The 12,478-nt window shown below is 42.9% G+C and overlaps 2 protein-coding genes across 8 annotated transcripts in view; both read right to left on the reverse strand.

The window, feature by feature from the left end:
- The window catches only part of CDC14A (cell division cycle 14A), a 48,529-nt gene extending 47,635 nt beyond the window's left edge, over window positions 1–894 (reverse strand). For all 3 annotated transcript variants that reach the window (XM_088170043.1, XM_014885076.2, XM_088170044.1), the window contains exons 1-2: window positions 592–894; window positions 111–201 (exon numbers count right to left, since the gene is read on the reverse strand). In XM_088170043.1, coding sequence (XP_088026169.1) covers window positions 111–201; window positions 592–697 — 197 coding nt within the window. In that variant the 5' untranslated portion in view covers window positions 698–894. The remainder of the gene's footprint in view (window positions 1–110; window positions 202–591) is intronic.
- A 2,701-nt stretch (window positions 895–3,595) lies between these two features.
- On the reverse strand, window positions 3,596–12,435 carry EXTL2 (exostosin like glycosyltransferase 2). Of its 5 annotated transcripts, none has more exons than XM_014885103.2 (5): window positions 11,928–12,435; window positions 10,414–10,485; window positions 8,188–8,615; window positions 6,764–6,834; window positions 3,596–6,180 (listed from the first exon to the last, which is right to left on the reverse strand). In XM_014885103.2, exons 2-5 carry the CDS (start codon window positions 10,425–10,427, stop codon window positions 5,689–5,691), a joined length of 1,005 nt encoding a protein of 334 aa, XP_014740589.1. In that variant the 5' UTR covers window positions 10,428–10,485; window positions 11,928–12,435; the 3' UTR covers window positions 3,596–5,688. The 5 variants fall into 5 exon arrangements, with proteins under 5 accessions (XP_014740589.1, XP_014740598.1, XP_088026188.1 ...); XM_014885112.2 differs by having other exon boundaries at window positions 10,414–10,482; window positions 11,928–12,388; XM_088170062.1 differs by having other exon boundaries at window positions 10,414–10,482; window positions 11,905–12,388.
- Between the last annotated feature and the right edge of the window lie 43 nt (window positions 12,436–12,478).

A 12,478-nucleotide genomic window follows, 5' to 3' on the forward strand; every position in this document is an offset into this window, starting at 1 on the left:
CAAATTCTACACAAGTAACTCAACGGGGCAAAAATATTCTACAGAATGTATCAGTGTGTTGGGGAGACTAATCAGGTGATCACTTTGAATACGCAAACCACAACACTTACTTTTCATAGACCAGTTCCTCATCAGTACAGAAGTAGTGGGTATTTACGGTACTTTTCGGTTTAGCTCGTAAAGTAGCGAAGTACAACCGATCTGAAAGACAGATAAGAGGCACAGCGTCGGACAGGGAAGGCAGGCGGCCACCGCCTCGGGGCACGCCTGTCAGCGCGGGGCGGAAGAGGCTCCTTCGCTCCTATTTCTGCTGCGCGAGCGGCGGCGGGAGCGCCCGGAGCGCTCCGCCCGCGGGCCCTGCCCCTGTCCCTGTCCCTGCCGGGCCCCCCCGCGCCCCTCGCAGCGGCTCCGACCCAGCGAGCGGCGCGCAGCAACAGGTGCCGGGCCCGCGGAGCCCGCCGGGCAAAGGGGCCGAGCCGAGCACGCAGCAAAGCCGGGGGAGGGCGGGAGAGAAACCAGCGGGTTTCCTCTCTGGGAAAGGCTCCAGGACCCCGCGGGCAGGGGATGGGACTGCTCCCGCCCCTCTCTCACCTTTCACGAACTCCGAGGCTCCCCCCAGCACTTCGGAGGCGGCTGCCGCCGGCTCCATCTTAAAGAGGGCGCGGAGCAGCGAGGCGCGGGGCGACTCCGAGCTCATGGCGCTCCAGGGCAGCGCCGGCGGGGCCGGGGCGCGCTCGCAGGGACACGACCCGCTGCCCGGAGGGGCCGCCCGCCAGGGCCCACGGTGCTGCGAGCACGGTGGCTGCAGCCCGCATAGGAGCGGGAGCGGAGCCGAGAACGAGCCTCGGGACACGGCGGGCAAGAGCCCGCAGGGACTCCAGCTCCACCCCGCCCCCAGCCAGGAGACGCCCCCGGATAAAGCGGCAGCGGGCGGTTTCCAGGCGACCGGCGGCGCTCTGGCAACCGCGTTACGGAGCCTTTGTGTCGCCCTGCCCAGGGCTGACGCTGCGAGTGACCGGCCCCCCGCGCTCCCCCCGCTCCCCGGCCCAGCGGCGCCCCTGCTCCAGCAGGCAGCGACCCTGAGCCCGGCACCGCCCCGCCCTCCGCCCCGCCTGCCCGGGCGGCGCCGCCGCGCCCCGCTGCGCTGGGGCTGCTTTTCTCCGCCCGGGGGCGGACCGTGGCAGAGGGCCCCACGGGCACCGGACGGGTGTTCGTAGAGCTCGGAGCGGGGCTGAGCCGGAACGCTGCCTCAGCGGGCTCCAGACGGGGGCGGGCGGAGCGGCCCGGCCGCCTCAAGCACGGGGAGATCGACGGAGCGCCCATTGCGCTACCTGGGACACCCTTTGCTGTGACAGACAAGCCAGCTGACCAATCAGAGGCCGCCGTGCTACGCCTGCAGCCAATGAGCTGGAGGCGCTCCTGGCAGCGCCCCGCCCCAGGCCCCCCGCGGCTGCCGCTTCCCGCTCGGGCGCGGGGCTGCAGGGGCTGGGGCCCGCGAGCCGCTGGTTCGAACACCGGGCGCGTTCTGTCGCCTCTCCCCTTTAGAAAGAATTGGTAAGTGCCAAGCAGAGCAGACTGTGCGTCTCAGTTTTACAACTAAAGGAGAAGTTCCTTGAGGTGAGAGAAAAAGGGGGTAAAAAACGTCACTCTTCCCCCAAACGAACAATAAAATCCACACTTGCAGGGCTTTTAAACGATGTTGTAATACAAAGCCATATGTCGCCCTGAGGTTCACGTTAGTATCACCAGCTTTCCCTTACATTATGAATAACCTACTGTAGCCAGCAGTTCATATAATTAATCCTGGTGTGTCTGCTAATGAGGCTAAACATGAGTGTGAAACACTTCTGACTCTTCAGTTTTTAATCCGGTGTCATAAGCACTGGATAATCTTCAAAGCTTTACAAGTAAGGTGAAGAACTACAAAAGACAGTGCAGCTGTTTTCTATTTGCTTATTTAATTTTTGTGTTAATTCTAATGCTCTGTACCTATGTTCTTACACTGCTTTTTTTCAACTTTTTTGGAAAAGCTCCAAAACGAATGTGCTAAATATGACCCTGTTTGTGCCTGATTCTGAAACCTGAGATAACCTAATTTTCAGTAGTAAGTACTATTCCATACAAAATGCTTACAAGAATGAGACTGCAGTTTTATGCAGCAGCAAATTAAATAAAGGTTTTTGGAGGGTATTGGCTTTTCATGGAAATCAATGTTTGTTTTTCTTTAGATTGTTCTTTACAACTTTCACTTATGTGTAACCCTTACCAAAATCAAGTATTTCACTGATTTTTTTTTTATTTACAAGCAATTCTCTAAGAGGTACTATGGGGTATTGAGGTATATTGTCCAGAACTGAAGTTTTTTTGACGCCCTTTTTGACTCAGACTTTCACTACAGTTCAATGTAACACATTTCTAAGTCAGTGCTGCACTCTGCTCAAGGGCAGTTTGAATGAGCACACTCAAGTTCTCTTACGTAACAGAAGGAAAGATGGAACAGTCTACAGCTATTGTCCAGTGTCCAGAATCCATAGAAACAGAGTTTTATTAAAGCCTAAGAGATAGAAACCCGTCCAGTTAGACTGGTGAATCTAGGAGGCAAATATGTCTAGAAACTGAAACCCAGCTGTCAAATTTTTGTATACTGCTTACATGTCTTCTGCAAAGTTAAAAATACAGTTTTCATTGCAGAAAAGTTCTCATTTGTGGCAATTAGCTGCACCATCATAAATAAACTAACTTTTCTTTTATTCCCTGTAAAAATAACATGCAAAATAACCTCTATGTTTTTTCAATTCTAGTATTGTGTCTCATAGCTATTAGTATGATTATTTAATGAATTTCACTTTGTAAAATGTTAGCTTTAAGAATATTTTCAACTCGTACAACTTAGTTATTCTAATCAATACTATGTACTCGTTTTAACATTTGAGATCAAATATCGAGGCTACAGTGACATCTTGTGGTATATTTTTGTAAAGAAACAATTTTCTTGTGTTGTATCATTTTAGTACTATATCCTGATTTTCTATCAAAGATTTTTAAAATATGTATTTTAGACACCATGTTTAAAATCCTGTGTTGCATTGACAGTAATTTCAACAGAATATTCAAAGGTGGTGATGATTCTGTTTAGACTCCAAAATATTACCAAATGACATATGGATAATCTCTCAGAAGAAATAATCACATACATATTATTTTGTTTAAAGTACAATTTTCTGGTAATGTATTTTCAGTAAAGAAACTTAAGGCATTTTTGTAACTACCAAGGGATAAAAAAAATCCACTTTTAAAAAATAAGCAATTAACCCCTTTTGGTTCCAAAGAACAATGAATTATGGCTGGAGCTTAAGTATTTTCTTTGTATTTCTTTGCTAGCTAAGACTAAATGATTAAGGCTGTTGGTTTTTATATGTCTTTTCTTCAAAAGTAGGCCTTACCTAAATTAAATGAATGTATGTGCCAACAAGTACACATTATAAAAAAATAAGAAATCTTGGTGCTGCTCATGATTATGCAAACTGTGAACTTACTTTAGACATCTTAACACTGAAAAATTTGGTCAATAATCTGAAAATAAATACATCACAAGTCTGCTTTCTGTATTTTATTTTACAATTATGCAAATTAATTTAACAGTATCATTATAAGCTTGTTCTATTAATTCTTTCACTGATACAGAAGAACAAAAAAACACCCCCAAAACAACTCCTTTTCTCCAACAAAGAGCCCAATACTAAGATTTGGCTGAGTTGACAGTTCATTTCACACTTCAAAAATAAGGTTAACAACAACTGCGAGTCTTCACAACTCTAGTTGATACTGCACAGAATAGAAGTCATGGAAGACGAGTAAGTAAATGAAATACAGTAAACTACCACTGAGAAATTTGCATTTCTGGAAAGATCATAGACCTGTTTGTATACTACTTAGCACTACAGCACAATAATTAGAAACTACTTTTCACTATTACAACAAAATTAAACGGACTTTACATTGCCATGTTAAGATTCTGCCCTTTAAATCTTACAAAAGTACTGGGAAGACTTACTGAACAGAAATCAAGTCCTATAATACTGATTGAACAAGGTAAAAGAATCCTTTGTTCCCCCCAAAGATTCACACCCTGCTGTAAAGAACTTGTCATATTTTTCACTCTTTGTTCAGCTAACTTATTACAAAAAATGATGAAATTATACACCATTTGTGCAGATGCTATTTGTGTACTTGGTATTAGCTGTGACTGGTTGCCCACAGCTATCTTTGAATTGATTCTAAGAATCAATTAAAAGCTGATGCAGATGAAACTAAATCTGCTTTGGATGCCAAATCTGATTCTGTGATCCAGGAAAATCACTGTCTTTTATTCTCTCCTCCATACCACAAGAAAAGCCCAACCCTTCTGCAACTTCATTGGAAAAGGTTTGCCCTGTCTATGTCAATAGCAGGTTTCCAGAACTACAGAGTCCCAATTGAACAAAAGCCATTAAGAGCAGCTCTGTTTCTTGCTATAAATAAAGTCAGGGACTTCAGAGACTGGTAATAGTCCATCCCTGTCAAATATCACTGTACCTTAAAATACTTTTTTTTCATAATGCTTCACCCATTTATTGTACATTTTAACTCTGTTGTCATAGCCACCAAAAACACAGGAAAAAAGGAACTAAAAAGCAATCACTCATTGAAAGAGTTGCTAAAAAACCAGTAGACCTGTAAAATTACAAAATGTACACTGTAATAAATGTTGAACACCCTGATCTTACTAGGAACTGTAAATAAGAAATTTTTAACTAATTGAGGATTTTCCTGGGTGCTTCTTTGTAACAACATATATGCAAAATATCAAAATAAAACTAAGTACTAAAGAGAATAAGTAACATTCCATCCAATTCTTCTGGCTGCTTATTTAAGTTTCATATTTCATGTATTCATATTTCTTATATTTCCACCCACTAGGATTTACCTTTCAGCTGCTTGCAGTGTTTCAGCAACTCTAGGCAAATCAATAATAGAAAAAAAGCCGTATCAGAGATAATTTTCCATTAACTCAGCAGGAGTGGATATTGTAGGCAATGGTTTAAGGACTGAGATTAAGGTGAGGTACTCTTCTGGCTTTCATAGCAGCTTCAAGAACATCTCAGAACACCGAGTAGAGCTTATATACAAACTTCAGAAGGGTTTTGTACAGGAGGCCAGAAGCCTGGCCAGCAGTTCACTGTAGCTCTTCTACAGCTTCACTGGAAACTGGGTAGGAGCAGGTGAGGAGTGGGAAGGCATGAAAGCATCTCAACATATAACTGTCAAAAATATGCCCAGACCTCATTTGACTGGATATGTATATTCAAGGAAAAAAAAATCCAAATGTTAAGATCTGAAGAGTAGGAGTGCATTTCTGTCTGCATGTTTCTGAAGAGCTGGCCTAATTAATTAGAGTAGCTTTTCAGGTTTTAAGGAAAGAGGATGATTTTTATCACAGCTAAGCATGACTATGTGTTCTTTAAGTTTTCATAAAACTTAGCTTTGTGAATTAGTCAGAAAAGAAAGAAAATACATTAAAAGCTTAGTGGAGAAAAATCAGAGGCTGCAAAGAGGGATGGCCAAGATGCAGTAATTACACCTTCTCTCCTTGAACTCAGTACAATTCACTGAGTATTGTATAACATTTAACACCTTAAATTCATTGGCTTACATTTTATTTTTGTGATTGGCATAATTAGGAAAACCAAACTGAGAAATCATGATATTAGAATATTTTAAGGGCATGCCACCATAAATATTAACCAGTTTATTTACACAGTAGGATCTCTGTAACAAATGCTCTGCTCGGTGCCACATTCCAGAATAGCCACTGTTAGTGTCTTTTTCTAAATTTCTTATGTCAACAGGCTTCACAAACACTCCTGAAGGCTTTCCAGTATGCTTGGCTACCAGAAAATTCATGGCAATATCATCACAATTTTGAGTTTCATCTATTAAGGCATGAACTGCTTCCGGCTGCTGTTGAAAGTCTTCTAAATAGCCACTGTGAAAAAATGCTGCACCGATAAGCACCATAGAATACTGATCTCCATTCCCAAACCCAGGGTTCTGCAGTTCAAAGCTGCCATAACTGTACACGCCTGAAGGAGTAGAGATGTGCTTTCTAGGAACAAATCCCACTATATGCTCTGGAAATTGCTGAAAGAAAAAAAGAAATTCAACACATATTTCACAGTGTGGGGTTCACTTAAGTGGGTTCGTAAGAGAGATTTATGCATTTTTTTAAATGAAAGGAGGACAACATTATTGCCAGGAAAGAATTAAATTGTTGGCATATGGTCCTTTGATCTGCATAAATGTTGCAATTAAATACAGTTTCACAAAACTGACAGTCTGCCTCACTCCATATCACATAGTGCCAACAAAACATCCACCCACAACTGGCAGCTGTGGATTTGGCACTGAAAATAACTTCACAGACAATTTCTTCTGTTTTGCAAAACAAAACACACAGACTATTACACATTTAAATAAATTCAGCAGTTATCAACTTCATGGTCTTCTAAAGTAAGAGTTAAAATCTTAGTTATAGATTACAGATATAGATACTACTAAAGAACAATTTTGCAATTTCTACTATTCAACACTTCAAACTTCCTAAAATCTAACTTTAAAGCTAGAAAACGAATGGTAAAACAGTATGATACAGTATTGCTCTAATTAAAACTATTAATCTCAAGTGCAACTCACAAATACTGCCTGCCAAGATGCAAAACATTACCTGCCAAACGGAAAAGGCAAAAGCAAGGTCATGAGCACTGACTAGTGTGTCATCATCCATCATTAAAACAGCTGAAGGGAGGAAAATAAGAGAAAAACTTGTAATTGATCAAAAGATTAAATACATGAGCACAGTATGCAGCACAGTACTTGACAAATGAAATATAAAATTTCTACAACTATTAAGTTGAATTGCAATTCCTTGAAAGTAGATTGATAAAAAAATAATTAGATTTCAAAGCTAAAGCAAGGTTACAGCTTTGTGATAACTGGTAACTAAGTAATCTGAAACTAAGTTTTAGATTATTTTCCAGGCTGTTAACAAAACTCAGCAACCTTTGATCATCTGTAGTACAGCTGGAGAAATATGTGTTAGGAAACTTGGGAGCGTTTGGCAAAGCAACTTAAAATTCTACTGATCTTGTGTTAAGATACAACGAGAACCTTACTTTAGCACATGAAACTTACAAAGGATTCTTAATATCAAATTCTACTCATCTCACTACGTAAGCAAGTTAAATTGCCTAGGCAACATTCATTATTATTAACTACAGAAGGAAGACTCTTTGCCTTAAGCTTTAGACAAAAGGCTACCAGGAAGTGGAAAAGGAAGGATATTCTTAGATCAGAACTGCAGATGTATTAAAACTTTTAAAGTTTATAGTTAGTACAGATCTTACTTACTAAGTAAGTAAAACACTTGGGAAGATGAAGTTTCCAGTGTCTTCCTAGAAATCATGTGTTTGGACTAACAGGCATGATGGAAAGGGGCAGTAAATAGAATTACCTTGACTAATTATGAGTAAGGTCAGGTCTGTAATACAACATATATGGGTTTTTTTTCACTTGAAACAAACATGATTTATTGTTGTACACCTCCTAGAAAGAGCTTAGGAAGAATATTTAGATGAATACCCAAGAGACTGGGGGAAGTACTCTTAAATAAAAGGGTGTGTAATTTGAGATAGAAAGCCAGACAGCAAGGCAGGGAAGTTTCTCAGAAGAGCAGAACACGCTTGAGAACTTAGTCTTAAGAGGAATGGACTAAATCAAGTTTTTACTAGATGACTTAAGTCCAGATTAGTGCAGACACTCAACAAATACATGCATTTTGAATTTCATTTCCTACAGAAGGAAGAGAAGCTGAGCTACCTACATCTGTCTCACAAAGGGAATGGAGAACTGTTGGAAAAGACCTCGAAATGCATTTGACATTCCTCTTTTTTTTCCTTTACTCTTCACTGACACTCTGGTGATGGTGTGCACCTGTTAAAACACATTTCCTCTATACTACCCACACGCTATGAAATGGTCCAAAAGATCCATTGATTTATTACACAGTATAACTCAACCATTTCTCTTTTTAGCATTCAGATTTCAAGCATGAAAATAATATTAGTAATAGTGATAGGAACTGCTGATTACCTTTTGTTTCCAAGTCAGGGAAATTCTGCAGTCTGTTTCTCATACGATTTACAGTTTGAACTTTAAAGACAACAGGGACAGGATGAGGCCCCAAGGAATTCCACATTTCCTCTGGAGTCTTCTCACCAATGTTGTTCCACACAACGATTACTTTATGGAGGTGGGGGATTGCTTGATAATGATTTAAAAGCTTTAGCAGTAAGTCAGTTCTGTTGTACGTCTGCATAATAAGAGTGAATGAATCCAAGGCAGACTGACTCTGGGTTTTTGGTTCCCTTCTCGAATTGGGCAGTTTGTCATCTTTGATAGTGGGAAGCAAAGCTGTTAAAGCACCTGCCACAAGAAGCAAGACGATGATCACCACAGAGGTGAAGCGTAGTAGGCGGATTCCCATAACTCTTCCTGGAAGCTTACAGAAGTGAAAACACCTTTAAAACAAGTAACAGGAAAGGAAGTCAATAAACCTACGTACGGTTTTCTCTCTTGATCGAAACTCCCAAAATATTAAGTACATTTTCATTTAAGTAAGTAAATAAGGAGAACTTCAGCACATCAGCAAATTACTTTCAACTATCAAGACAGGTGTTTCTGGTACTCAGTTGCTGTGTTTACTTGCTTTTCACGTTTTTTTGGTCAATTTTGGATTTCATTGTTTTGTGAAAGTAATCTAGAATAGCTCTTTAGAGTGTTCATTGTTTCCTATTTCCTTAGTACTACATTTTTGATTGAACATTTATGTACCTCAGCGAATCTATCCAGCTGAAAATAGAAAGATTTGTACAGAGATTCAGTGTTTTCAGCATTGCTGGAGCTCTACCTTAACTGGGAAGCAAAAAGGAGAGAAGGTGCCTTCTCAAAAACTCTGGCAGGAAGGAGGAAATAAAATGCTCATTTTTTTTTCCTGTTGCTCAGGCATCACACAGAAGAAGCAATCTTTATAACTGATTTGCTGGATATGTTCTCAATAGTTTGTATATTTGCTTGATAATGGTAATCAGTACAGAAAATGTGATGCTGATCATACTAAGGTTATAACATACAGGTGGAGCAAAAGAAACATGCCAAATGGAGTAATACAGGAATGCAACAACTTCAGAAACAGCTGAACTGATAAATCTAGAACTGGTGAGAAAATGGCAAGGTCAAATCCTAGGTGCTACCTATCAGCTAACTCTGAGTGCAGATTTAGTTTAAAGCAGAGGTTTCTGGATTCTTGTGATCTTGGAACTAAACAGAAGCTCTTAAAAAGCAGCTTCTAGAAAGACAGCCCCTCAAATGTTCTTCACAGAGTGATAGGATATCCTGAGCTGGAAGGGACTCACGAGGGTCATTGAAGTCCAACTCTTGGCTCGGCACAAGAAAAGCCCCAAAATCCCACCATGTGACTGAGGGCATTTTCCAAACACATCAGGATTGCTGCTGTGATGATCTCCCTAGGGAGCATATTCCAGTGTCCAATCCCCTTCTGGCTAGGATGGTTAGATATTTCCTAATAGCCAACCTAAACCCCTGACAGCTTCATGCCATTCCCTCGAGTCCTGTCACTGCTCACCAGAGATGAGATCGGTGCTTTGCCCGTCCACTTCCCCCAGTTAGGAAGCTGCAGACAGCTGGAGACCTCATAGACCCTTCTCCAGGCTGAACACACCAAGTGAGCTCAGCTGCTCCTCAGATGGTTTCCCTTTCACCATCTTTGTAGCTATTCTTTGGACACTCTCCAATGACTTTATATCCTTAAACTGCATGTTCAACTTGCCACTGATCAGGAAGGACGCCCGTCCCTTTCCCTGGCACTGCTCTCCAGCCTCTCATTCCCCACTCTGTCTGTACATCCAGGGTTGCCCCATTCTAGGTGCTGTTTGGCACTTGTCTTTGTTGCACTTCATACAGTTTTCCTTTTCTTCTTCTTTACTTGCAGGATTAGTACAATTTGAATAGAAGATGAACATTCTAAGCTTGCCACTAACTCATCTATACATATTATTGTAATACCATTACTCATCTATGCATATGATTCATGTTACTATGTGAGTAATTTCTAGGTTTTCAACAGGGAATTCTGATCAAATTCAGTGTTCCAGGACAGCCAAACAAGTACAATTTTTGAGAGAGTATCTGTGTGGTTTTTTTCACAGAATTTTGAATCTTTTTTTTTTCCAAAGTGCAAATACCATGCTTGACAATTTGAATGTAAATTATTTTAGTCTAAAACGCCTCATAACTTACCTCATTGTTACCATGTAGGATTGTTGTCCCGGCTTGTTTTTACAGGGCAGTTGTTTGTGATCTTTGAATCTGCTGGAAATTAAAGGAACTCTGTAACTGCTGATCAACAGTTATCCAGCATTCTTTTACAAGTAAAATTCCTCTCAGTTATTGACTGATATATGCACTTATGGCAATTATACCATCCCTTTTCCTATTGCTCAGTTGAATAATTATCTCTGCCTTCCAATGAACATTCCTGAAAGAAGTCATACACCAGATGGTTATAAAAAAAAGAACAGTCTGTTTCTCTGCTTTTAAAATTGCTGCTTTGTGCCAGTGCAATGTCTGTGTATTCTATCCTCAAGTTCAGCTATGGAGATACAAGTAGATATCCAGAACCTGACAGCTGTTCCTTTGTTCACCAAGCACCACTAAAATATATATTTGGTTACCACAGTCAGGCAAATAAAATAAAATTTTATCCCAATAATATTTTATTTTCTGGATCATCTCCTTCACATTCTCCTTTCACTAAGATTATCAGTTGTATCAGAGGTTTAAGACACAACATTTTGGTCTTCCCCTGAGGTTTGGCAGCTTGGAAAATATGAGTGCAAGCACATAAAAGAAGGATATACAGGATGCAGGGCAGCAGTATAAGAAAGCTGTGCTCCTACGTTGTTGTTCTGGTTGCTTCATTTTATAGAAACAATCATGCTTGACTTCTAAAAACTAAATTAACAGCAGTGGCAACCAAGCATTTATGAGGTCCACGATATCCCCATCAAATGTGCTTTTGAAAAAGTGAACTTCAAATCCTCCTCCAGCAGTTTGCAACCTAGTTGCAACACCCACCAGTGCTATTGTAATGATAAACTAAACTTTAAAAGCATACCTGAAACAGAAATATAAATACTGCTTGCTGTTAATGAGACCTGGCTTGCCATACCTTTTAGTGTTTACAATAGGCGTAGTGATAGGCAGTGATGATATTAGTATATATTCTCAAAATAAACGTCTATTTAGGTGTTTTAAAATTAGCATCACGGCACTTTCCAACAAGCAAACGCAGGTAACTTTTGCCAATTAAGTTATGAAATTGCAATGCCAGATTGACCTCTTTTTAAAAAATACAATATTACCTGCAGACAACACAAAATTGACAAAAATAAAATCCCTCCATCAAAGACCAATATTTGAATTCTTATTCCAAGAAAAAGAAGGATCCCCTCCCGTGGTGGGAAGCACCTCTTAACAGCATCCCGCAGTAGCTGGGTGCAGCCAAGCAGCAGCATCGTCCAGCGCCGCGCAGTATGGTATGGCACGGCACGGCACGGCACAGCACAGCACAGCACAGTATGGCACGGCACAGTATGGCACGGCACAGTATGGCACGGCACAGTATGGCACGGCACAGTATGGCACAGCACCGCGCAGTATGGTATGGCATGGCACAGCATCGCTCAGCATCGCTCAGCACCGCGCAGCATCTCACGACCCGCTCCCTACCCCTCGGCCACAGATTCGCTCACGTTCCGCAGGCGCCGCTATCGCCGCTCCCTCCGGCCGAGCTGTGCTTCCCTGGGGTCACCGGCAGCACGGCAGCGCAGGGCGGAGGAGGTACCGGCCTGGCCCGGCCCCGCCGCTCAGCCCCGCACAAGCCGCTCCGGTGACTCAGGGGCGGCCGTGCGGGACGGCGGCAGCGCTACGGCGGCGCCGCCGTGGTGTCCCGCTTCCTGCGGCGCGTCCCTGCGCTTCCTCCCGGCAGGCTCCGGGTTGTAGTCCAGGGTCCTGCGGCGGGCGGAGCGCTCCGGCGGCTCTGGCTGTCACACACCGAGCGCGCGGCTCCGCCGCCCCCGCCCCGCGCTGCCACAACAGCTGCACCGGGAGCAGCCGGCATCGCAGGCGGGGCGCGAGCGAGCGGCTGGCACGGGACGGGCAAGAGCTTACGTTCGGGGCGTGTTGTGTTTCATTAGCGGGCGGCGCAACCGCGAGCCCGGGCAGCCCCCGCAGCCCCGGGCCGGCCCCCGGCGCGCCCCCTCAGCCCCGGTGCCCGGCGGCGCAGGCGCGGTGGCGGCCGGAA

The sequence above is a fragment of the Sturnus vulgaris genome, chromosome 9 (genome assembly GCF_052056855.1).
Source record: "Sturnus vulgaris isolate bStuVul1 chromosome 9, bStuVul1.hap1, whole genome shotgun sequence".
Taxonomy (NCBI): domain Eukaryota; kingdom Metazoa; phylum Chordata; class Aves; order Passeriformes; family Sturnidae; genus Sturnus; species Sturnus vulgaris.